The sequence below is a fragment of the Hemicordylus capensis genome, chromosome 2, assembly GCF_027244095.1.
Source record: "Hemicordylus capensis ecotype Gifberg chromosome 2, rHemCap1.1.pri, whole genome shotgun sequence".
NCBI lineage: Eukaryota > Metazoa > Chordata > Lepidosauria > Squamata > Cordylidae > Hemicordylus > Hemicordylus capensis.
In genome coordinates, this window is record NC_069658.1 from 164,074,045 (window position 1) to 164,100,320 (window position 26,276).

A 26,276-nucleotide genomic window follows, 5' to 3' on the forward strand; every position below is an offset into this window, starting at 1 on the left:
TCCCGGTATCTACTGTGGGACTTCTCAGACAGTAGAATAAATCGTATTGTTCTGTGCAGTGCTGGATTTGCAGTAGTGGGTGCTGTGGGTGTTGGTCTGTGTCTGCCTCCTGCATGACAGGAGGGAGAAGTCATCTGGCTTCACACAGGGAGTGACACTTCTGTTGAGAGAATGTGTTCCAGCAACAGAGGGGGCACAGAGCCTGCAAATAACTTAAGTCATTAAGACACTTTCTATGCTAGAATAATTGTGGTCCAAATGTATGGATACTCCATTTTTTCCCATTGCACGTAAAAACAGCCCTGCTGGATCAGGCCCAAGGAAGCCCATCTAGTCCAGCATCCTGTTTCACACAGTAGCCCATCAGATGCCGCTGGAAGCCTACAGGCAGGAGTTAAGGGCATGCCCTCTCTCCTGCTGTTACTTCCCTGCAACTGGGACTCAGAGGCATCCTGCCTCTGAGGCTGGTAGCCGTTGATAGACCTCTCCTCCATGAAGTTATCCACACCCTTCTTAAAGCCATCCAGGTTGTTGGCTGTCACCACATCTTGTGGCACCCTTTTAACACGTTTCTTGAGACATGCTTTTGACATCTGTTCTACCTAAGTGAGCTGAAGCATGTTGCACTGCTTCCGGCTACAAAGGAGGTAGCCAAACCTTGTGATCCACCAACAACTCAGGCTACATTCCCACTGAGTTGGTGCTACTTCTATCTTGTGACTCTCTGCATGGTGAAGGTCTTGATACACATGCAGTCCCAGCCCCTGCCCCTAGATATGTTTCCGTGCACTCAGTCGTGTGTGTGTGTTCGCTTCCCACTTCCCACCACAAAGAGTCAAGGGAGCTATTTTCTACAACGTTCTGGCTAGGAGAAAAGGGGGCAGCCAGGAAAGTGGGATGCTCTTAAAGGTGGCACCTGTGCCCTTGGTACATACTTCATGAAAGATTAAATTGTGAACCACAGTCTTGCCTGGGCCACAAACGCTCTAGGTGACCTTAAAGCCATTGTCTCTGAGCCTCTTCTCTACCCCACCCCCATCGAAATATGGGGATAATGCTTGCCGATGCTGCAAGCTTGTAAAGAGCGATGAGATAGTGAGGCGAGTCTCATGATCAGTGAGACTCTCCGGAATGGGGTTAGCGGGGAGAGTGGACTTAGCCTTAGCAGGGGAGCAGCCCTGGGCAGCCGGATTGGCCACCCACATGACTGCCGGCTCTGTCGGGATCAGGGGCCGCAGGGATTGGGGGCCACATGGCTCCCAGAAGTCCCAGGATGCCCCGCAGGAGCATGTGGGGCATCCAGGAGAAACCCCCCAGGGCCAGGAGGCTTGTTTCAGCCTCCCAGCAGGGGGTTCTCATGTGTTGCTGCAGTGTGGAGCCACACTGCGGCAATACACAGTCAAATAGACAGGATTAGAGGAGTGCTCGCTCCGCTAACCTCATCTAAGGGGAGGGCTACAAAAGCGGGTCACCTGCTTTGGAGAAATGAACCCGGTGGTTCTCACGCTCGGCCGAAATCGGGCTGGGCTCCCTTGGCCCGATTTTGACCGATCGTGAGAATCGCCTCAACATCTTTATGAAGGCATCATTGCTGTGATAAATGAATTGACAAACCGTGGTTTGCAATTGGCTGGCAAACCAGAACTGTCAACTGAAATCAGGTTTGCAAACAAAGGTTTTCCCTGATCATGGCTTGGTGTGATGTGTGAACTGATGATGATTATGGCCGTTGTTCCACCTCTGGATGCTACTGCACCAGGGAAATGGGAGTGGACAAATGAAACTGCCAGTATTGAGAATGAAAGTAGATGACAAGCCAGTCTGGTCCATGGTTTAAGCGGCAAACTATGGTATGTGCAAACCATGGCTTGGTGTGATACCTGAACTGAGCTGATGCATATGAAGTGCTTTGAGGACACAAATGCTAAATATGAGCAGTGATTGCAAATAGGATTTCTGATCATCAAGAGCTCTTGAATACAATAGCCAGAGGTCTAGAAACAGGAACAAGCCCCCTTCAGCATCTCAGATCTAAATCTAATGCACTGGTTTCTTACACCTCACTGGCTATAAGTAACAGTTAAGGAGGAATTAACCACTGACTCTTCCTTCAATAAGCTGGAACCTTTATTCTTCCATTATTGCTTCCAGGGGTTATCAGTTTCTCATTTCTGGCTGAAGTTGACTGACCTATGGATCTTAATATTGTTCTGGAGAGCAGCAGCTGTTAAAATTGCAAGATCTGCCCTCTGCCAGCTGAGAATCCCTGGGACCTTAGGAATATGCTCAGCTGGCCCCATTCTGTCCCTTATTACCATCCTCAGCCAGAGGGCTGGCCTCAAATGATACAGCTTGAGCCGATCTCTTTGATCTGTCACTTTTATTTTGCCTGGGCTATAAAACTCCTGTATGATATAGTTACATCTCCAAGCAGGGGCTGAGGGGACCTATAGGATGATGGAATGGGCAGAATACATAATATATAAGGTGAGGAATTGGAGGGTGATGGTGGAAGGGGTGACTACAGGCAGAGAATAAATAGGGTTACATTATACATTCCCTGGCTCTGGTGCCCAAGATGGAGGCAGCAAACTCTCCTCCAAACAATGCATAGATTAAAGCAATGAGCTAACTTACTCTTTCCTCCTTATTTGGGATCAAAGTGAATAAAGATCAGTGCAGAGTCCTTGGCATGATTAACCTCTTCTTTTTCAAGGATGTGTGCCTGAAAGGGCAAATTACAGCTGGGGTGTGGCAAAGGGCCCTGGGGCTAGAAAACTGGGATAAAAATTGAAACCCAGCATGAAAATTGCAGGGAATGTCCCTTATAGGGGTGTTTTCAGGATCCTGTTTGGGTGCCTCTGCCTTGGAGGCCTTAGAAATCTCTTGGGATTCCATCAGGATGTTCTGTAGCTTGGAATGAAGGAACCTGGCAGAGTTCGTAGGCGACTGTGAAGCAGCCACATGAAGGGGGAGACACTGAAATGTCTTGCCGCTTCCAAAAGGCAGGAAGTGAGGGTGTGGGTTAGGGGAGAAAGAGGTTTGGGGAAAACTGGCCTGTGTCAGACCCTTTTCCCTGAGCTTCTCCTTTAAGGTAGGGAAGTGCCTTGTGGATCAATAAGTCTGCACAGAACAAGCAGAAATGCCAGTGGTATTCAATAAATGATATATCTGGGGAGGGCTCCCCACATTCTCCCTTCTCTTCATCCCATTTCCTCTTCAGTTCCAGATTTTCAGGAAGCTGTCCCAGGAGCCTGTGGACACAGCCATGCCATCTGCAGTTACCCCCAAACAACTCACTCGGTTGTCATGTCCAGACAAGATTCCTGGGGGAGAAATAATTGGTTCTTTACTTTTTACCATGATCGGCAAGGCAGCTTATATAGTGATTAACATGCAATATAAAAACAAGATAGAACACACTCTAAACCACAACATAAATACCATCTCAAAAATACTATCAGAATGCAGTCTGTAAACTTTGGACAGGATCCAGACTAATTCAGGAGGAAGTACCATTAAAATAAGTGAAACAAATTAGTCATAACTAACTCAAGTCCCACTAATTCTCATGGGACGTAATCTGGTTAATTTCATGGCTAACGTAGTCTGGATCTTGCCTACTGCTAACTGGGCAAAGAGGCACCTTTTACCATGGTGATTCTCTTTATTGAGCAGGGAGAGAGTAACTGGCCCTATCCACCCCCAGCACAGTATCTCCAGTGACTGTTGCTGCTGTCTCTCTTATGTTTCTTTTTAGATTGTGAGCCCTTTGGGGACAGGGAGCCATCTTATTGAGTTGTTATTTCTCTGTGTAAACTGCCCTGAGCCATTTTTGGAAGGGCGGTATAGAAATCGAAATAATAATAATAATAATAATACTGGCAGTGACAAAATGATAAAATCCTAAAAATTTCCTTCTCTCACCCAAAGCTCATTTGAATAGAATTAATTTAGCACCAGGAAGATAAGACGGAGGGAGCAATGTGGCCCTCTCTAGTGTGTGCGTGTGCATGCAGAGGGAGGGGGGTTGAAAGTCGAGTGCTACTCTGGAGAAGACCTTGTTCTTGCCACCCACCTATCCTCCAAGGGCAAGGCCATCCAGAGCAAAGTCTCCGATTATGACTGTAGTATATAAGAGAAGCTTGATATGGGAGCAGGTGTTCCCTCATTAATGCTGAATGATTCATTTGTTATGTGGGAATATGGCTAATGCAAGGGGTGGTCCTGCAGGATACAAGATGCCCACATCACTCCAGGGTGTACAGGCTCTTCTAGGTGATGATATTGTTGTAATATAAGTAAAATGAGAAATCTACATGATGTACAAGGATGTTTGTGGACTATTCTTAGCACCATCTGCTGGCAATCTGTATGCAAATCTGTTTTTTCACATGAGAATAAAGAGTCTGAAAAGGCACTGGTTTATTCATGGATTGCCACAGACTGCCTATAGATGGCGCTAAGAATGTCATGTGACATCCTTGTACATTGTATGGATTTCTTGCCTTATTTACCACTGTAATTTGTGTTGGCTGAAATATATCGCCATCTGAAAGAGCCTCAGCACCAGTCCACAGCAAGTCCCATCAAACTGGGCCCATTTCAGACTGAAGGGCATGGGGTTGTATGTTTGAATGTCCCCCTCATGGGGGGAAAATGGCTGCATATACAAAACTAGAATGTTGGAAAGAAGGCAAGATTAGTAAAGTACCCTTCTCCCTGACATGTAGTTTTTATTATGTGGGGAGCTTTTTATGTGAGGGAACATGCAGTCTTGAAATTCCAGTCACATGCTGTGGTACAATCCAGGAACAGCTTGATCGTGTGATGCGCTAATCAGGAGCAGTATCAGGGGTTGGCCAAGCCAGGCACAGGCCCAAGGGCTGATCCCCAAGTCCCCAGGGGGCTGTTTGCAGCACCATGAGTCTCTTGTGCCACTACGGCCTTCTTCCACTTGCCTCCCCATCTGCACTTATGCAGAGTCCCTAGGAGGAAAGTCAATTTCTCAATGAAAAGGGGAGGAGGAAGAGGAGCTGTGCTGAGAGACTTGGTGGTGATGGTGGTTCTCCTCCCTCTCACCCTTTCAAGTCAGGCCTACTTGACTTAGGCCCCCAGCTGTTTTTGGACTACAACTCCCATAATTCCCAGCCACAGTAGCCAATAGTCAGGGATTATGGGAGTTGTAGGCCAACGTCTGCAGGCGGGCCCAAGTTGAGCAGGCCTGCTCTAAGCAAATGGTGGAAGGAGGAGCAGATCCTCCTCCTTGCACTGAGGAGAGGAAGAGCTGCTTTCGCCGTTATGCATCCTGTATTTGCCAACTGGTGTGGGTGGGGGCCATTTTGAACTCCCTGATCAGCAGCTCCTTCTTCCTCCCTCCACATTGGTGAAGCGGGGGAGGAATGGGGTGGCATCCACAGCAGCTCTTCCTCAACCATTTGCCGAGGGAGAGGAGAGCCGCCATGTCCCACCTATTATTATTATTATTATTACTACATTTATATCCTGCTCTTCCTCCAAGGAGCCGTGTACTACATACTTGAGTTTCTCCTCACAACAACCCTGTGAAGTAGGTTAGGCTGAGAGAGAAGTGACTGGCCCAGAGTCACCCAGCTAGTTTCAAATGCAAAATAATAACAATAATGGCTGAATGGGGATTTGAACTCGGGTCTCCCTGGTCCTAGTCCAGCACTCTAACCACTACACCAACACCAGCACTCTAACCACTACACCAACACACACACACACACACACACACACACACACACACACACACACACACACCTCTCTCAGTGCTCTCAGGCTGAGGGCCTTCACAGACCTAGAGCCAGCCTTCGTTCAATAGTGTAGACAAGCTTTCAGTCCTTCCATTCTGGCATGGGGGACGCTATCCTCTTGAAGAGCAGAACCTCTGCAGTTCTGAACTGTCCCTTCTAGGGGGGGGAAGATGGCCATGACTCCTGCAAGGGAAGTAGTCTGCCTGGAGCAAAGCAGGGAGACTGGAGCGCCGCGGCGTAGCCCAACTCACCCACACGCTCCGATTTTAGAGAGTCCCAGATGTTGCAGTTAAAGTCGTCATATCCAGCCAGCAGGAGGCGCCCACTGCGAGAGAATGCGATTGAGGTAATTCCACAGATGATGCTCTCGTGTGCGTAGACGATGAGCTCCTGGTCAGCTCGGAGGTCAAAGAGGCGGCAGGTGGCATCATCAGAACCAGTGCAGATGGCCTCGCCACTGGGGAAGAACTGGGCAGAGAGGGAAGAAACCGTCAGCTCTCTCCCTTCTCCAGCCCCACTCCTCCCATGATTTCAGCCCCGGCCTTGTCCCAGAGGGTCATGTTCTTCTGCCATGCTCTGCCCAGCCACCATCTTCCTACCTCAGCTGTGGCGTTTTCCCTCCTCCCTCCCTCCCCCCCGCACCCCACAGCTCTGAAGGCAACGGCCGTGGCCCCTGAAGAAACGTACATTGATGGCATTGATGTCAGACTCGTGTCCCATGAACGTCTGGCGGCAAGATTGCTCCCGGATGTCCCACAGCTTGGCTGTGGCATCACAGGCTCCCGAGATGAAGAGCTTGAAGTCTGGGGAGACAGCCAGGCTCATGCAGTCCCCAGTGTGGCCTACGAACACCGTCTTCTGCTGGCCGGTTTCAATGTCCCAGAGGGCGCTGCAGGGGCAGGAGAGAAGAAGGACTCCGCTGCTGCTTTCTGAATCCCAGATCTAACCAGGCTAGTCTAAGAGCTGGCAACGGTTGGCTGGAGGGACCTTCCCATCTAGGCCTCAGTTAAGCCCCCAGTCCTAAAAGCTCCCCTCAGCTATTTTTACATAAGCGCAGATGGGAGCCAACAGCAAAGGGCTCTTTAAACTCACCCCCGGCACAGGAGCCCTGTTCAGGCATTCAGCCTGGACACAAGAGAACCAACCACAACCTGTGCAGAGGCATTCTTCAAGCCACACCCCCGCTCGCTCTCCCAGGTTCAGCCCTTGTCTGCAGAGTAAGGTCCGCTTGCCGTATTCTGGCTTTCCAAATCCGGGTGCCTAATTTGCATATTAGGTAAATTGGCTTGCAAATAATTTTTGAGCAGAACAGTGACTGCAGGTTTTGCTCTGTAACTCCACTTCTACAAGGGCTAGAGCTTAGCTTTTATTATTATTATTTTATTTTATTTTAGTTAAATGAAAGCTGAAATCCAGGCGAATTTGGGTGGGCTAAGCAATCTGGGTGAGATGCTTAAAATCCGGGTGAAACCCAGAATTTCGGGGGGCATAGTAACTCTACCGCAGAGGCAAGCACTGAACTAGGGGAGCGTTTCTCCTCATGATCTCAAACACGGTCCAGCATTCATGAAGACAAACTCTCCCTGGATTCAGCATTTGCCTCTGCAGAGAACTGCTGAATCCTGAGTATGTGTGTGGTGGGGGGCGGCAGCGGCAGCTTGAGGAGCACATCAGCATGAAGGCCTGGCTAGCTGGTGCGCTACCATTCATCCAGTATCTGGGTACAGTGAGGTACCCAGTTTCTGAACCTTTGAAGAGGCCTATACTGTCAGGGTTCACAACTGAGGCCCTGCTGACGGAGGCAAAGGGGAGAGCACAGCCGAGGGACATCCTCATGGGAGGAGAACTCCGTCAAAGCCATGCTTGTGGAAGAGGTGGTGGAAGAGCCCCCTGCCGATTTCTCAGCTTATGTGGCAGTGCAAGGCCAACACTTCCTCTTTAGCCCAGCTCAAATGATGGCCCCTGTTTAGGACGGATAGGTCTGCAGCGGAGGGGTGACTCCGTGGGGAGAAGATGTTGTGCCAGTCTGGAGAAAAAGGTGGCACCTCCTGGCGGGTCAGTGGGCAGAGTCCGGTGGCTCATAGGTGATGCCTGATTAACAGGAGAGCAAATCTAATAACAAAAGCTCTCCTAAGCCAAGCTAAAATTAGCCTGTTCCTTTGACTTTCTTTCCTCATCCAGATACTGCAGTGTTTTCCCTGGAGACCCTGAGAAGGACAGTAAAACCCTGAGAGTTCAGACTAAAAGTGGAGATCTGGCTAGTTGCTGACAAGGGGACAGCCTTTTTTGAAGACTGTGGAGTGAGAGAATGAAGATAAACTATCACCTGAATTACCTTTTTACTTTGAGTTACCAGGATTGCAGTGGGGTGAGTGGGGGGCTTAATATACTGAGGTGCACAGTGGAAGCTTGTCTTGTAAATGGGGAGGGGCAGGAGCCAACACTCCGCTTTTGTGGCCTACCATGCTGGTTGGATCTCATGGGTAAATGGACACACTCACCATGTGGTGTCCCCAGAGCTGGTCACAATGTTGTTATCATCCAAGAATCTGCAGCAGGAGAGGTAGCCTGCAAGGAAAGGATAGCAGAATGCAAATGCCTTGGGAAAAGAAAAATAAGACTGCACCCAGGGCTCTATGTATTCTGCTCTAAAATATATTAAAATCAAATTTCTGACTAAGCAAAAGGTCACCTGTGTGGGCCGAGAGTTCCCGGCTCACTTTCACGCTCCCTTCGCGACTCTTGAGGTTGTAGATGGAGCACATGTTGTCGAGACCTCCGCAGGCCACAAAATTCCCCGATGGGGCGTAGGCACAGGTCATGACCCAGGAGGAGCGGAGGGGGATGGCATGAACCTGGGATCAGAGGACAGGGTGGAAACCCAAAGTGAGTGTGGGATCCCCCTGGGTGGGACTCTGGATCTTGAGAGAAACACTGGCAGTAACGGGAGTAACTCCAGCGGCAGCAATGGAGGCTCAGGAATGAAATGCTAGTAGCTATAAGGCGAGTTTCGATCTTGCCATTCCTGGTCCTGCTAACAGTTGAGGTTTCTACCCTTACCTTGTTGGTTGTATATGTGTCCCACACAATGAGTTTCCCATCTTGTGAGGCACTGACCATGAGCCTAAGAGAGAGGAACAGAGACCTGTTAGTATGTCTGAAACTGAATTGGATTTAAAAAAAAAAAATCTACCATCCCTCAGGCAAAAGGTCACTCGAGTGTTCCCTCTGACAGGGATTCCCAGATGTTGACTACAACTCCCAGAATCCCCAGCCAAAGGCCACTGCAGCTGGGGATGCTGGGAGTTCTAGTCAACAACATCTGGGAATCCCTGTTAGAGGAAACAGTGGTCACCAGGCAGGGGCGTTAACAAGGCTGGAGTGGGCCCAGAGACAAAATTTTAAAATGGGCCGCTTGCTGATACACACACCACAATATATAGTCATGTGACTTGCCTCTGGGGGGCCCCTCGAGGCATGGGGTCCCCCAGGCAGCCGCCTCCCCTTGCCTAATAGTAGTTACACCCCTGTCACCAGGCCTCAATTGGCCCCATGTCTCTCCCTCTGTGGGATCACACCTTGGCGTTTCATACTGCACCCTCAAGGCAGATTTGTTACTCCTTAGCACCTTGCTACCACACTGTGATCAAGGGGTGGTAGATGGGAGAGGCAAGCACAAGGGCGGGACTGAAGGCAAGGACATGTAGTGGTTGCCAGGAGTCGACACTGACTCGACGGCACAACTTTACTTTACACATACGTACATTTCATTTCAGTTGGGTATGAGGACAAAAGCATTAAGCCGACGACTTCATGGAAAAGGTGGGTTTTCAAGAACAAGACTGGCCCAGCATTTTCGCTGCAAATTAACTCTGCCCACCATTTTGTCATATGCTAAGCAGTATAACAACAGCATATTTACATTATCAAAGATTTCCCAGGATACTGTTTTCTGGTTTTCATGTTTTATTCCAGTAATTTAACTGTTGACACTACCGGTTTATCCAGACTGAATTCCTGGGCACCATCCTTAACCTAGATTAGAGCCCTCATTTCACATACAAGCATGCACTGGAAAACAACTGGGAAATGCGAAAGTAGAAGCAGCAGCTGTCTCCCCACCAGACCTCTGCACAGCGGAGAATGGAGCCCCTGGAATGTTGTCACCCCAAGCAGCTGCCTAATTTGCCTCTATGGTTGGGCCAGACCTGCTGAGGAGGAAGTTCAAGAGAAGTGGCCTCCTAGTAGTGTGTTGGGGAGGGAGTTCTCAGTGTAAGGAACAGCAAGGGAAGATGGATATGGTCCCCTTGATGCAGCATCGCTTACTTGGAATCTGTGGACCAGTGACAAGCGTAGATCTTGGCCAGGTGCCCACGCAGGGTTCGCCGTGTACGCATCTGTATGCGCCCGACCACTTCCAGCCCAGAAACAAGCTGCATGGAAAGTGGGAGTTTTAGCTCCTGCCATCAAAGGCATGGGAGAAATAACATGTCTCCACCCCACCCCCTCACCCCCACAGCCTGTATACATTGAGTAATTTGGAGGAATCCCACTCCTCTCTCAGGATTTATGACAGATTCTTCCTCTGTCCTGACACATAATTTATTACCAAAGCCACTTACCTGTGCAAGTGTGGTGTCAGCACAAGCTTTTCGAGCATCCTGCAAAGAAAGAGAGAGAGAGATTAACACACTGAGATGAAGTGAAATTTTTGGAGGAAAAAGGAAAACAGTGGGATCATCTGTCATCTTTGAGAAAACTGGGCCCCAAATTCCCCAGCCTGGGACCAGAATTACATTCCCCATTGCCTTTGATATGACAAGCCAGAGATAGGCTCACAGCCACACACTGCATTTCTTTTATCACATTTTTATCCTGCCTTTCCTTTGAGGAGGTCATGGTGGCATACGCGGGGGGTGATTCTTCCCCTTTTATCCTCACATGATCCTGTGAAGAAGACTGGGGGTCCTTCCAGACAGCAATAAAGTTCAACGCACCATTTTACTGACTGTATACACACTCCCGTAAGCTTCTGTGCTCCTTCCTATTGGTATCTTACTTTCTAGCCATATGCTGATCAGAGACCTTGTGCAATTTTTGCAGTGCCACCTGCTGGCCAGTGCCTGCATTCTGAGAAGAACCAGTAGTTGTCACAAAAATAGTATTGGAAAGGGAACAGGTTCTTCTCAGAATGCAAGCTCTGACCAGTAAATGCTGCAAAAATAGCTTGAGATCACCATGAGTTAAAGAAAATTTCCAAAATGACATCTCCTAAGAAGCCAGAATCCCTCCTGCTGGGGATAACGCAAGGAGTGTTTTCTACAACCAACTTAACATTCTTTATGTACGCTACCACGGCGGCCAGAATAATATATGCGCAGAAATGGAAGAGTAATGAACTGCCCTCAAAAGAAGATTGGCTGATAAAAATTTTGGAATATGCGGAGATGGCAAAACTTACAGTACTGATAAGAGACCAAAAATTGGAATGCTTTAAAGAAGATTGGAAACCATTCTTATTATACTTAAAGAACTATTTTCCTAATATTGATTTTACAACAGGGTTTGAAATTTAGTAATATTAGCAGGTTGGGTAGATCAAAATTGAGTTTGTAAGGTTTAAGATAAATGTTTTGAATTATTATTATAGCAAGGGTTAATTTTATAGTTGGTGATTCACGAGGGGGTGTGAGCGGGAAGTCAAAATTTGCTTAATGTGATGTGAATGTTAAGACATTGTTAAAATCAATAAAAATTTAAACAAAAAAAGAGATCACTGATCAGCATGTATCAGCAGAAAGCAAGAGCCAATGGGAAGGCACACAAAAATCCATGGGAGCATATGTATGGTCAGTAAGACAGCACGTTGAACTCGCACAATTTATTGCTACCTGGAAGGGCCCCTGTGTGGCCCAAAGTCACCTAGTGAACATCAGCACTGAGCAAAGTCTTGAACCTGGAATGGTCAAAGCAAGCTGGCCAGGCAGCATAGATGAAGTTTGCATCCAGCAGCAGTAGCAGCTTCATTCGTTGGTCTCTCCTTGTTGCCACTGCTGCAACAGCACCAGCACCAGCTCACTTGCTCTTTCTCTCCCTTCCAGTACCAAATGTATCCACTTTGATGCTGGAGGGGAGAGACAGAGCAAGTGAGTCATGCTGGCACAGCAGCAAGGACCAGGAGAGGCTGGTGGTTGAAGTTGCCTCTAGGGGTGTGCACAAAAGCCACCTGGCCCAGTTCGGTTTGAATTTGAACCGGTTCGCACACCACTAGCTGCCACCACTGGATACAATGGCCTTCCACATTGTCTTGCCAGCCTGCAGCATAAGCAGTGGCACACCCTGGAAGATGAGGCCAGCAAGGAGGAAGAGGAGCATAACGAGGGCCAGTGAGGCAGAGGCACCTTTACCCCTGGACTTCCAGGGCCTTCACACTCCCTGGAGGCTCCCAAATCCTCTTTAGGCTGCCCTGGGTCGTGTGGTCATCGCGCTGCCAGCCCACACTGCACTGGGCAGCCCAGCATGACTGTGACTTGCACTGGGCACCGAGGGTGATCTCTGCTTTAGAGACAGAGCAGGGAGTGGGGGGAAATATGGGGGATGGGAATATGCTAAATTGCATGTTGAAATGTTTCTGCTAATGCATATCTGCATAAATATTCAGGTTGAGTATCCCTAATCTGGACATCCGGAATACGGAATGCTCCAAAATCCAGAAACCACCACGGCTTTTTAAAGTAAGTACAAAGCATCATTTTCACATGAATCTGAATTTCATCTCCACCTAAAATGCCATATTTGAGTATAACATGAACAGCAACATTATTGCGTTGACAATTTTCTCGCAATTCGTTTTCATTACATTTACAGCTACCTGTAGTCATCGTAAATTCAACGCTTATTTGTTTGTATACTTTAAATAAAACCTAAAGAAATAAAATACAGTGTACAGTAACCTTTCGTGTTTAGACTTGGATCCCATGCCCAAGATACAGTATGCAAATATTCCAAAATCTGGAAAAGTCCGAAATCGGGAACACTTCTGGTCCCAAGCAGTTCGGATAAGGGATACTCAACCTGAACCTGTTTTATATTCTTACATCCTTGTGAGTTCAGTTGCTGTTTGTGCCCTGAAGAGCCCAAGTGTTAAAAATACTGCACGTGTCACTCTCTGTGTGCGTGTGTGTGTGTGTAGGGATGATACTTAACTTGCAGCGGGATGAGGTGTGTGTCCTCCAAAGGCCTTTAGGTCCAGTGTCCAATATGACCGAGGTGCACCTCTGCAGTGAGGCCGGGAAGAGGTCAGGAAGGGATGTGGAGGGTGGGGCCCTTGATGGGTTGGGGCTGGCCGGTGGGGGGAGGAATGCCAAAAGAAACAGGAGTGCTGGCAGCAGGCAGGTGGGGCGATGCTTGCAGCAATGGACAGGACGGACAGGGTGCAGGGTTACCTCTTATGGAGCAATGGGGGCACAACTAGGCTTCCACATTTTTGGTCCAGAGAGCTGAAGCTCTTTGGCCAGAGCAGTGAGCAAGCCCAGTCTTCCTACCAGCCGGGGAGACAGGGGAATGGGTGGGGCTTGTCCTCGCAGTTGCGGAGGGGTCTCCACCCCAAGGTTGTGAGGAAGACTGCAGGCTGTTTTGCCACTGTGTTGCTCTGGCACACAAAGCACTTGGGTCATGCAGGGCCAAGCCAGCAAGCCCAACACCTCGCTCTTGCAGTGCTTTTGGCTGTTTTTTGCCTAATGGGCCAAAACGGCTACCTATGCATTTTGTGATCTATGCCAGTAACCCTAACATTGTGAATTCTCAGCTTCATCACCAAACTACAATTCCCAGAATTCTTTGAGGAAACACGTGTTAGTGAAAATGCTATAAAACCAATGTAGGGTTGCGCAGTGGGGAAGTAACTTGCCTAGGGCGCAAGAGGTTGCTGGTTCGAATCCCTGCTGGTATGTTTCCCAGAATATGGGAAACACCTATATTGGGCAGCAGCAATACAGGAAGATGCTGAAAGGCATCATCTCAGACTGGGCAATGGTAAACCCCTCCGGTATTCTTCCAAGAAAACCACATGGCTCTGTGGGCACCAGGAGTTGACACTGACTCAACGGCAGAGGCGTAACTAGGGAAAACGGCACCCGGGGCAAGCACTGAAATGGTGCCCCCCCACGCCCCCCCAACATACTACATTATACTTAGGTTTTTCCTCACAAGCGCCCGCCACCGCCGCCGCCAAGCCAGGCCACTGACTGGCCACCAGGCGCCAGCAAAGCAATGGGGGGGGGGCGCGGGCAGCGTGGAAGGGACCGCTCATGGGGGAGGGGGCGCCGACGCACTCCCTTGACTGCTGCAGCGCTGCTGCACTGAGCAGGAAACATTTGTATTAACAAAAAATAAAAAAAATTAAAAAAAATTTTTTGTCATGGCGGCGCCCCCCATGTGTCCAGAAAAGATGGCGCCCGGGGCACGTGCCCCCCTGCCCCCCTATAGTTACGCCTCTGCTCAACGGCACAACTTTACCTTTAGGGTTGAAGTAAAGCTATTTCCTGACAATTCTGTTCTTAACCTGGATCTGTTTGTTAGTTTCCAAGGAGCTCTTCCAGGGAGAGAGGAGAAAATACACCTGCTGGAAAGCAGGTGTAGGGAGAAGCCCAAGATGGGAACGGGCTCAGTCCAGTGAGCTTCTCGCCCCCAGCATTACCTCAATCTGCTTCTTCAGCTGCTCAGCCTCCTGCTTCATCTGCTCTATTTCGCCCATCTTGACAAACTAGCTTTGGGCCTCCCACTCAGGGTACCTGGGTCCTGGATGGAGAGAGAGAGAAGTTGAGTGATCCCACTTCTTTCATGTCTTCAATGCCCCTTAGATCACGAAAGAGTCTGTTTAGCGCTGTTTAATACTGGTGGCACCAATGTGACAGAGAAATATGACAGAGTCTCTTACAGTTTGCTTACAGCAAGCCATTCTGCAAATCTTAGCTCAGGGCCAAAGCCAACCAGAGAACCTCGTCACTTACTTCACCTGCCACAGATCAAACAGAGAATGCTCACTAGGCAAAATGGCGTGTGTCTCTTTGCCCATCTGTCTGTCCGTCCTTTAAATGCTCCTGTCCCTTTGTTGCCGCCACCACTTCTTAAAATGCATGTTGGAGGTGCAAGGTAGAAAAGTGATGATTGAGATGATACCTCAAAAACTGGCCCAACTGTAAAGAAGCAAGCTTCTGAGCAGCACTGAACTACTCAGCTACTGGACAAGAATTGGGGGGAGGGAGATGATGATCATTGGCCCTGCATCCAATGCATGCTTTCAAGGTGAGGTTACCAAGCTGGTAAGGAAAATAAAATTAACCCTAGTTCCTTGGGCACAATATCAAAAGCCTGAATGCCTTCTACAGCCACTCTAGGGAATCCTTCTAGTGGATCAACTATAAATTCACCATGGGCAATTGTCATCATGTGCGCAGCTTTGTGTTGAATTGAACTTTAATATGCATCCAAATGCCCTGTGTTTTCTTTCAGTTGCAGGGAACTGTAGCATTTGCTTTAGAATGCCACTCCGAATCCAAAGTCCTAATGCCTTTGACTATTTTGCAGGGCAAGTTCTAACAGGGGTTATCAAACTTGTCCCCTCTCAGGGTCTATTATAGTCTTTTAAACCCCATTCATTCCTCCCCTCCCTCATTAAACATGTATAACTGCCCTGAGCACTGGGGATAGGGCAGGATGTAATATCTATTAAATAAATTTGCTTGCAATAATTCAATAAAATGGCTATGGTCTATATTTTCTGTTTTAAAAGAATCTGGAATTCTTATGGCACACGTGCACAAGAGGACTTTAATAAATCCACTTCAAACATTTCTAGTGGCCCACAGTGGCCAGATTTTCTAACAGACCATAAAACATGGCACATCTCTGGCACTGACAACTGCGGCAGCAAAACTACTGTCCCTATGGAATCCAATTCTCCAGCCAAGAGCTGGTGGAAAAGACTCTTCCTTGGTTTGAATCTCAGCTCCTCCACTAACTCATTAGGGGATTGGAGGCACCTGCAGTTCCCCAGCTGCAATAGGGGGATAATCACAATACACACTTCTCTTACACCAGGGGTAAGATGTTGCTGGACTGCAGCCCCCATCATCCACTGCCACAATGGCTGAGCAACAACATCAGGAGACCCAAGTTTGAGAATGCCTGCTATACAGGATTGCTATAAAGATTACATCAAAATAATATATATACTTTTTAAAAAATACCTTTTTTCATTAACTCAGATTTATTTTTAAACTGTTTTAATTGATTTAAGGTTTTTAATAGCTGCTTGTGCTTTTAAATGTGTTAACCACCCAGAGATCTGTATACGGGGTGGTATAAAAATTCACTCACTCACTCAATACATTAAAATAAAATAAAATAAAACCTGCTAAATGAAATACATATATGCATACATGTATGGGAAGCACTCTGCACACTCAAAATGCTAGACTGTATTCAACCCCAGCACAGCATTTCTTCAGTAGCTGTTGCTGGTGTCTACCTTGTTTCTTTTTAGTGTGAGCCCTTTTGGGGGAGAGGAAACCATTTTCTTCTTAGGTTTTTTTCTATGTCTTTCTTTGAGAACTTTGTGTTGAAAAGCAGTATATAAATAATAGTCCTAGTAGCAAGCAAGCAAGCAAGCAAGCAAGCAAGCAGGTAAGTAATATTGCCATTGTCCTGTTCTCTCCCAACCCCTTCAGTCTGTCTCTGCCCACTCAGATGTCAATATTCACACATCCTGCCGCCTATTCCTCCAGCTCTAGCCCCACCCACTCTGCACCGCCGCTGCTTACACCCTTTGCCCCCTATTGGGTTGGGTGGAAAACTTGTTAGTGGTCCTTCCTGCTTCTCCTGAGATTGTAACTGCAGCTTCCTCAGCAAACAGGTAAATAATATTAATATTAATATTTAATAATAATAATTATTATTATTATAATTATAATAATAATATTATTATATTATATAATTATAATTATAATAATAATTAATTATAATAATAATATATAATATAATATAATATAATATAATATAATATAATATAATAATTAATTATAATAATAATTATAATAATTATATTATAATATGATAATTATAATAATAATAAAATAATTATAATTATAAAATAATTTTATCATCAATAACCAACAGTATTGATGATAAGATTCAGCCATCCCAGGTCCTTGGGAAGGACTCAATGTCTGGATAAAACAAACCAGTCAATAACACCTGTCTGACTGTGTAAATAATAATAATAATAATAATAATAATAATATAATATTAATCTCCATGCCATGAAAAAGCTTCACCTGCCGATTTTTGTATATATGCACAGGAGCAGACCTGGTGCGGGTTGTTGTTTTCTGGTCAGCTGGCAACCCTACCCTTGGGGCAATAGCGTCCATCTCTTATCCTCTCCCATTTAACCTTATTGATCTTGTACGTACACGAACACACCCCTTCGTTGCTCAGCGCTGAGAGCGCAGCAGTGCCCTCTGGTGGCGAGTGAGAAGGATTGGTCAGGAAAGACTCGGTTTTTCCATATTGACAAGTCCTCTTGACTAGTTCGAATTCAGTCTTTGTTGTCCTTGTTGAAATGAAAATCGAGCTTTTCAGGATTTCCGCTGATGTTCTGGACCCCACCCTTCCTCTAGCTGCCCAATGGCAAACTAAGATCCGGATGTTGTTGCTGCTGCTGTTGTCACGAATGCAAGCCTCAACTATGTCACAACTTCCATGGACAATCTACTGCAAATTCCACTTGCCTCAGCTTTTCAGACATATATTGCATGCAAGACGACTTGCCAGGGTGAATGAGGATCTTCCAATTAACCTGAGTGGATTTCAGTTCTTTAGAGACCATCAAGACATGCCCATTATGTCCCCCAACCTAGTCTTCTGGCATTGCTGCTAGGAACACACCAGTGCAGGGAATCTTTCTTTGGCCTCCCGGTCCAGACTGGAGAGAGGAGGAGTTGAAAAGAGAGGTAAAGAAAGCATGCTCGTGAGATTATTGGGAAAGTATTTGCAGGTGTGAAGTTTAGGGATTCAACTGGTGGCACAGGGAGGGCATAGGCGGCCTGCAGGGGTGTAGCTATAATGGAGCGGATGGGTTCAGAGAAGCCAGGCCCCTAGCTCCCGAAGTTCAGTTCATAAGAGGAAAATCAGCTGTGAACACAGCTTAGAGGGTGTTTTAACTCATCAGCTGAAATTCCAGCCTCTCTGGGTAAACCTTTGATAAAATGAAATGAAATGAAAAAGATAAATATAAAATCACCACTATGCCAATGAGCTAGGATTATCACCCAATTTCATTGTTTTTAGCTGGTGCACACATATGTCATGTATTTCCCCCTGTGTAAGAATGAAGAAGAAGGCCTCATATGCAGCAGTGGGCCAAGGCATTGCAGCAGTGCCTGAGATAAAGTGCCAGGGAGTTCTCCACACAGCAGGCTTTACCACTAGTTTTCTGTGAGGCTTTACTGCGAACTCAAAGTTATCCTAAAAACAAGATGCAAAAATTAGATTTTTTTTTTACCCTGGGTATAAATCAGGCTGCACTCTAATGTGCAGTAAAAAAACCCCTGAATTGTGAGTGAGGTGCTCCCCAGTAGTTTGCAGGGACTTCGGGGTAAATCTGCCCGAAATGTGAATGCACAGCCTCCATTCTGGAGGGGGTGCGAGCTAAAGGGCTTTGAAAGTCCTGTGTGAAAAACCTCCAGATGCTGCCTTGCCCCATGCCCCTGGTAGGGGTCAGCCCCTGCTCAGAACCAACTCTTGCAAACTTTGAAAGTGGCACTGGGGTGCAGAGAGGAAGGACGGTTGCCAGCATCCGCCTTTTCTTTCCTCGTGCTTCTTGCAAGTTTTGCACGAAGTGTGAGGAGAAGTGCTCCTTGCAAACCCCGCAGGAGTCAAATCAGTCCTGAAGAGCTGCTCTGATGGTGGCGGCAGGGGGCATCTTGACACTCTGCCAGCACCTCAGGAATCTGCCACTTGAGGAGGCCTCACCTCATGAAAAGACCACTCCTGGCCTCATTGGAGATGTGCCTGCCACCTGAAGTTTGTAGTACTTAAGCATAATTAACTTAAAAAAACCCCAACATACTGCCCGATTAATTGGGGAGGTCTTTGCACTACATTTAAAAAACATTTTAAATTGATTCATCTAGCCAATTAATTAAAGGCTGCAACCCTACACAGAGAGGTCATTCACACAATCAACAAGTTGTTCTAGTAAGAACTAATCAGCCTACTTTCCTTTCACTGTCCCTGCATCTGGACTAAATTTGGTACAAATCAAGGTCCACAAGTTAGATCTCTTGCACCTCAAATGTTCATGTGTCCGCCACCTTGAATCAGGGTGGATGTCATCATTACAAACTGCACCATTGAGGTGTCCCTGTGTGAAATCCACTACAGCTGTTCCAAATTTGGTTCAAATCAGTTAGACAGTCCTCAAGTTAGTTCACTTGTGTCTCAAAAGTTTATGCATCTGCCATCTTGGATCGGGGTGGGTGACATCATCACAAACTACGCTATTAGGGCATCCCTATGTGTCTTCAGCTGTAGCAAATTTTGTTTAAATCAGTTAGACTGTCCACAAATTAGTGCACTTGTGCCTCCAAAGTTTACATGTCCACCATCTTGAACTGAGGTGGATGACATCGTCACAATCTTCGCTGTTGAGGTGTCCTTATGTGTCCCTACAGCTGCAGCAAATTTGGTTCAAATTGGTTAAGCAGTTCACAAGTTAGCCCCACTTGCGCCTCAAAAGTTTGTGTCCGCCATCTTGAATCGGCGTGGATGACATAATCACAAGATATGCAATTGAGGTGTCTGTGTGTGTCACTCACTGCAACTGTACCCAATTTGGTTCAAATAGGTTAGGCAGCCCACAAATTAGCCCGCTTGCGCCTCAGATGTTTATGCGGCCACCATCTTGAATTGGAGTGAATGACATCATCACAGATGATGCCATTTGGGCATCCCTATGTGTACCTGCCTCTGTAGCAAATTTGGTTTAAATAAGTTAGGCAGTCTACAAGTTAGCCCACTTGTGCCTCAAAAGTTTATGCGTCTGCCATCTTGAATCGGGGTGGATGACATCATCACAAACTACACCGTTGAGGTGTCCCTATGTGTCTCTACAACTGTACCTGATTTGGTTCATATTGGTCCAGGTGTTGCGAAGTTGATAGGGGGGCACACACGGACGGACACACAGAATGCCGGGTGATCTCATAAGCCTCCTGGAAAGTAGGCTAAAAACTGTGTTCTACCCAGGTTTGGGAGCTGTGTGTGTGCTCAATTTTCGGTTGTGTGAAAGCAAAGTAGGAGGAAAAACTGGGTAGAAATGATTGAGGCGAGTCTCACAATCGGTGAGACTCGTCCAGAGCGGATTTGCGGGGAGAGCGGGCTTAGCCTGCTCTCGGGTTTGTGGGTTTGTGGGGAGAGCGGCTTAGCCCGCTCTCCCTGCAGACGACTGGAGGGGAAGCCCTGAGCAGCTGGATCGGCCGCCCACACAACTGCTGGCTCTGTCATGGAGCCGGCGGGAGCTTGGGAGTTCGGAGGCCGTGCGGCCCCTGGAAGTTCCAGCATGCTCGGCGCGAGCACGCAGAGCATGCTGGAGAGACCCCTGAGCCAGGAGGCTTCTTTTTAGCTTCCTGGTCAGGGGTCTCCTCATGAGTTGCCGTGGAGCCACACCATGGCAGCAAGAAACCTTGGTTAGTGGAGCGCTCACTCCACTAACCTGGACTAAGGGGAGGGCTTTGCAAGCGGGTTACCCGCTTTGAGACAACCGGGCTCGCCTGCAAAAAGAGTGGGAACATTTCCAACTTAAAGAATATCCCCCAAGACAGTCACAAGCCCTTCTGCTTCTGAGGGGAAAAGCTTTCCAATAGTCTCCACAGAAGAAAAGGCTGAAATTCTATGGCCCCATCGCCATTCTGGTTCTGTTTCTGAAGTGGAAGGAGTTGGACACAGTTCCTCTCTTGGTGTTATGAAGTTCTGCTCTCCCAGGTGCTGGTGGGCATGTTTCGAGAGAATTTCCTCACAACTCCACAGCTTTATGGGAACACACTGGAGGTTCAGATAACCACAGTAAGGCTCAGCAGAAGAAATGTGCCTTGGGCCACCCTGTAGCAGTGACTCAAAACTGAAGAGCTCTGCTTCTTAACATAAACGAAGTTTTAAGATTGGGTGAAAAAGAACACCAGTGCCCCCGCCCCACAAAAAACAAAAACAGAAAATAAGATTTGCACATGAAGTAACATTTGTTTTGCCACCATGATCAGCCACAGGCTCAGGTAACACATGCACACCAGGCATGCACACCAGGCTCAGGTAACACATGCATACCAGGGCACACCAGGTAAAACATGCACACCAAAATACATTTCGTTTAGGGTCCTTACTTGTCATGTACAAATGGTCTGAATGCATCTCAACAATGATTATTTCTACTTAGAGGGGAGTCATTCATCACTATCTGCTTTCTCCCCTCCTCCTGCTGCCGCCTCTCCTCTTGCTGTACACATCCCTCCAGCTTCAAACTCTCTTGCACCTGTGCTGTGATAGTCCAAGGGGAGTGTCTGGTTTCAGGATGTTCCCAAAGTGTTTTGCATCTCACCCGATGATTCCCAGGTAGGGCTATTTGGTGGCATGGATCATATTATTTGAGTGTTTCAGGGAGGGGCTGGTAGAAGAATGGCACAAAGGCCTTTCCTGGTTCAGGAACATCCATGTGCATTTCTTCCTTCCCCTTCCCCCGCCCCCACAACCCTGCTTGGGAGAATCATTCCTTCCATATTGTTATTTGCTCCTTACTGTCCCATTCAGTGGGAGGCTGGGGCTCTAGGATCAATAACACTATGGGACATCTCCTGCTAACTGAGCAAAGAGGCACCTTTTAAAAGGGGTGATTCTCTTTATTGAGCAGGGGGAGAGCAACTGGCCTTATCCATCCCCAGCACAGCATCCCTCCAGTGGCTGTTGCTGGCGTCTATCTTCTTTTTCTTTTCTAGATCATGAGGCCTTTGCAGACAGGAAGCAATTTATTTTGCTTTGGGAACTTTTTGTTGAAAAGTGGTATATAAATATTGGTCGTATTTGTTGTATTCGTATTTATTTTCTTCTGGCTGAGAGAGTGGTGGAGACTGTAATTTTTCTTCTTCTTTATTTACAAATGTACAACCACAACAGAAGCAAACAGGCTGCTAAAGATAGACAGCAGATAGATTCCACACAACTGTAACCCCAGTGTCAGCAAATTCCCCCTGCCTGGAAACCGCGCTCTCTCTCTCTCTCCTCTGCCTTTGTCTGTGGCTGCTCTAAGTGGCAAATTGCTGTTTCTCATACTCTCACATACACAAAACCTGCAGAGCCCTCAGCTGAGATCCCATCCTGCATCCACAGCCTCTGAGGGAATGCACTTTTGTCAAAGGCAATTCAGATTGAGATCATGGCACTAGTTAACCCTTTGCTGCCAGCTGCTATGGGACCTACACAAGGCAAACCATAAAGATTTCTGCATGGAACTTATACAATTATCCCAAGAGGGCAAATAGCAGCTTCAGGAGAAAGAATTTTAATGGGGGAAATTGCATGAGGAAAAGAGTTAAACACACACACACGCATACACCCCTGCCGATCCAAATTTGATCCCTTCTTGCAGGTTACTTTTATATTTTAAAAACACACCAAAAACACCCCTTGGAATGTATTTCCCTTGTCATATCTAGTTTGACTCTGAATGATCAAGCTGGCCGATCGGTAATTGGATATCCTGACATTTAAAAAAACAACTAACGAACAAACAAACAGCGATTGTAAGCAGGAGACCCAAACTGATTCAGAGCAGCAGTGCTACAGAAGGGTTTATTTAAAATTCTTTCCACATATGCCACCTTCCCCATCAAAATACCCTTCCCGAAAACTGCTATTGGCCCCACTGGGGAAAAGGACAGGTACTCCTACCTATCTTTTTGCCCCGATGGGGCCAGAAGAACGTTCAAGGGAGGGGGGCTTCAATCCAGAAAAGCATTAAGCAATACTTCCCCCACCCTCCCCTTCCGTGAGGCATGGTGACGCATGCAGTCGCCCTTATGCAGCAGACTTAGGGACACCAGTCAGGTGGCAAAATGGCCTCCACCATCAGAGCAGCTCTTTGAGATTGATTTGACCCGTGAAAGCCTTACAAGGTGCACCTCCAGGGGTGTAGCTATGATTGAGCAGATGGGTCCCAAGAACTCGGGGCCCCCAGCTCCTGAGGGCCCCCCAGCTCCACCCCTCCCTCTTTTCTTCATTATCTCCCTCACTCCGAGGGGCGGCTAGGGAGAGGGGAGAACCCCTCTTCCCTATCTACGCCCCTGTGCATCTCTCCTCATGGCTGCTGACAACCTTCCCTCCTCTTGGCCCCCCTGCCACCTGCAGAGCTTGCAAGGGTTGAAGGGGGGCTGACCCCCACCAGCGGCATGGGGCAAGGCAACATTTGGCACCTCGCCTCAGGCACTGCAGTAACTCATGAGGCCACCCTTTCCCTTAGCACTGCTGTCCCAGTCCAATTTGGAGCCTAAGCGGCTATTTTTAAAAAAAGCTCTCTCTCTCTCTCTCTCTCTCTCTCTCTCTCTCTCTCTCTCTCTCTCACACACACACACACACACACACACACACACACACACACACGATCTGATCACTGTCTGCCTCCTCTCTCTTCCCTCAAGGCTTTTCACAAAAGGCAAATGGACTTGTCCTGAGGGTGTGTGTGTGTGAGAATGTTTTTTCTGGATTTATCAGTCTGGAATAAAACTACAGCATCATGCTTTGGAACTCACATGTAATAGTGCAAATTAGATATATCTACATATAAAGAGGCGCAGTGGGAAAATGCTTGACTAACAAGCAGAAGGATGCCGGTTCGAATCCCCACTGGTACTATATCGGGCAGCAGCGATATAGGAAAATGCTGAAAGGCATCATCTCATACTACGTGGAAGGAGGCCATGGTAAACCCCTCCTGTATTCTACCAAAGACAACCACAGGGCTCTCTGGGCACCAGGAGTCGAAATCGACTGCAGGGTTGCTAGATTTGGCTGATTTTTAGCCAAACTTTGGGTTACAGCCCATTTTACCCACGAGTATACCCCTTGGATCCTGGCAACCTTGCTTGACGGCACACTTTACCTTTACATATAAAGTTTATCTTAAATATGAGACATCTACCCCTTTACCACCTGTGCTTTAACTGTATAAAAGGATTGATGAAGTATATTAATTAATCTGTATTAAGTGACCTTGAATAGCTTTGCAGTTGTGAAGACAAAATAAACCCTAGTAAGAATGAATAAGCATCCTTGAAGAATGAACCAAACTCCCTCACTCCTGCTAGGCTTTGTTTACAGCTTTTTAAATTATTCACACCACACCATTAACTTCTCCTTAGAGATCTCCCTGACCTGTCACTATTTCGGATGCTTTTCTTTCCTGATCTTCAAACTAAAGTCATCTATTTCATGGTCAGGGAGGGAGTTTACTAGAGAGATGCCATAAACTAGCAAGTTTCTTATTCTCTCTCTCTCTCTCTCTCTCTCTCTCACACACACACACCCTTTTGTTGTGGAGAGCTGGAGTCATAACTAGTCATGAGGTTGCTACTTGAGGTGAGCGAAACTGCTTCCCATCTCCCATACATTGCGGAGATGTTTCAGTGATAAGTAGCTCATTAGCAAGGCCACTAAGCAAGCTGAGAACAGGTAGAATATAATTGCAGCCCAGAACCAGTGCTCTGTGAGGCTCTGAAGGACTCTCTTCTGTCTTCAGTGGCTGACCTGAGGGAAATTACTCAAAGTAATCCCATTGAAATTAAAAGAACTAGTTAGCCATTGTCTATGGTCTTTTTAATTTCAATGAGACGACTTTGAGTGATTTTCCTCATTGAGGCTGTTCTCTCTGCCCGTGAGAACCACAGGGATCCATATGAATCCCGGTAGTGCTTCAGTGTGAATGAAACCCAGCACCGGCCTGGCTGTTAGTCGAGGTTACCCGGCTCCCGGGATCATGTGTCAGCATGAGCGCCCTAGGGCAACTGGGGCACAGCAGCTATGCAAGAGCTAGAGCACCTAGAGCGCCCGTCCCCTGGTGGAATCCCCCCAGTGCACTGTGGGAATCTCGGCAGCCAGGACAATGAGTCCCAGCCTCAGTTTACCCATGTTGCCAGGAGTGGTGATCATGTGGGCATGCAGCTTGTGTGCCACAGCAGCCAGAGCAGTTGTCTGGGGGAAGAACCCTGCCTCTCCCCACCCCTGCACCCCATGCTGGTCATGTGAATAGCCCCGTTGTGTCTTACTCTGGCTTAATGAGTATAATGTAGCAAGCATGACTTGTCCCCATAGCTAAGCAGGGTCCGCCCTGGTTGCATATGAATGAGAGACTTGATGTGTGAGCTCTGTAAGAGATTCCCCTCAGGGGATGAAGCCGCTCTGGGAAGAGCAGAAGGTTTCAAGTTCCCTCCCTGGCTTCTCCAAGATAGGGCTGAGAGAGATTCCTGCCTGCAACCTTGCAGAAGCCACTGTCAGTCTGTGAAGACAATACTGAGCTAGATAGACCAATGGTCTGACTCAGTATATGGCAGTTTCCTATGTTTCCTATGTTTCCTATGTAATGCGAGCTGTTCATTATTCTTCTCTCAAGAAGAGCTATGAAGTTGTATACTGGTAAAGACCCATCATATCCTGAACAAATATATCCTAGGACACGCTAGTTTTCTCCACCATGTTCTAACCTCTTGATTGTGGCTAATCTGTAAACTTGCTCTGTTTATAATGTTTAACATTATTGCAGTAGTGGAAGAACCTGCAGATCCACCCGGACATGTGATTTTTGGTTATTTGTCTCATTTCCTGCACCCTTCTCTCTCCTGCTGTTCCAGACCAGAAGAGTTCATGTCGCTGTTCTCGGAAACTGGTCCTGGTTTGGGAAACCCAAGTAGATGTATTAGCAGTATCCTTTTAGGTTTCATATGCCAGCAGTACTATCCATGCCATGATGGGCCAATTCCTGTGGCCAGACTAAAGAATATTTTATAGCATCCGTTAAAGTTCTAACTGGTGGAGTCCTCCATCTTGAGGATGGATATGTGAGCTTTTAGGGTGAGTAACAGGCTCACAAGCCAGTTATATTTGTTATAGTTGCCCGCTTGAGGATGGGACTCGTACATTTACTATTTTAATTGTTTCTACAGGGCTGGCTCAAGACAGTATGGGGGGGCCTGAAGTGGAAAATTTAAATCCAAAATGTCACCCTCTGCTGGTAATTAACATGTGATGCAGTCCAACAAACTTAACTGCCCCAAAGCATGTTCTTGCACAGCTGCTGTTCATTTCAGTGGGATTTGAGTATGAGAACGTCCAATGGGATTGTGCTCCTTGCCTCATACCTCTCTCTTTCACTCTATAATCATTAATGGCATCCAAAAT

At 47.2% G+C, this 26,276-nt stretch overlaps 1 protein-coding gene and 1 long non-coding RNA gene across 4 annotated transcripts in view; one reads left to right on the top strand and one right to left on the bottom strand.

Moving 5' to 3' along the window:
- Positions 1-3,078: 3,078 nt before the first annotated feature.
- On the bottom strand, positions 3,079-17,218 carry GNB3 (G protein subunit beta 3). The gene is made up of 10 exons (XM_053290827.1): positions 17,114-17,218; positions 14,476-14,576; positions 10,400-10,438; positions 10,104-10,210; positions 8,838-8,901; positions 8,470-8,632; positions 8,279-8,345; positions 6,465-6,666; positions 6,029-6,245; positions 3,079-3,326 (listed from the first exon to the last, which is right to left on the bottom strand). Exons 2-10 carry the CDS (start codon positions 14,530-14,532, stop codon positions 3,220-3,222), a joined length of 1,023 nt encoding a protein of 340 aa, XP_053146802.1. The 5' UTR covers positions 14,533-14,576; positions 17,114-17,218; the 3' UTR covers positions 3,079-3,219.
- The window catches only part of LOC128342845 (uncharacterized), a 29,739-nt gene continuing 8,776 nt past the window's right edge, over positions 5,314-26,276 (top strand). Inside the window, exons 1-4 of one of the 3 annotated variants that reach the window (XR_008315190.1) lie at positions 5,314-6,123; positions 7,959-8,145; positions 12,439-12,511; positions 25,730-25,783. This is a non-coding gene — a long non-coding RNA (uncharacterized LOC128342845). Of the gene's footprint in view, positions 6,124-7,958; positions 8,146-12,438; positions 12,512-14,357; positions 15,534-25,729; positions 25,784-26,276 lie in introns of those variants that run through there. The other 2 variants (XR_008315189.1, XR_008315188.1) reach the window with 2 other exon arrangements.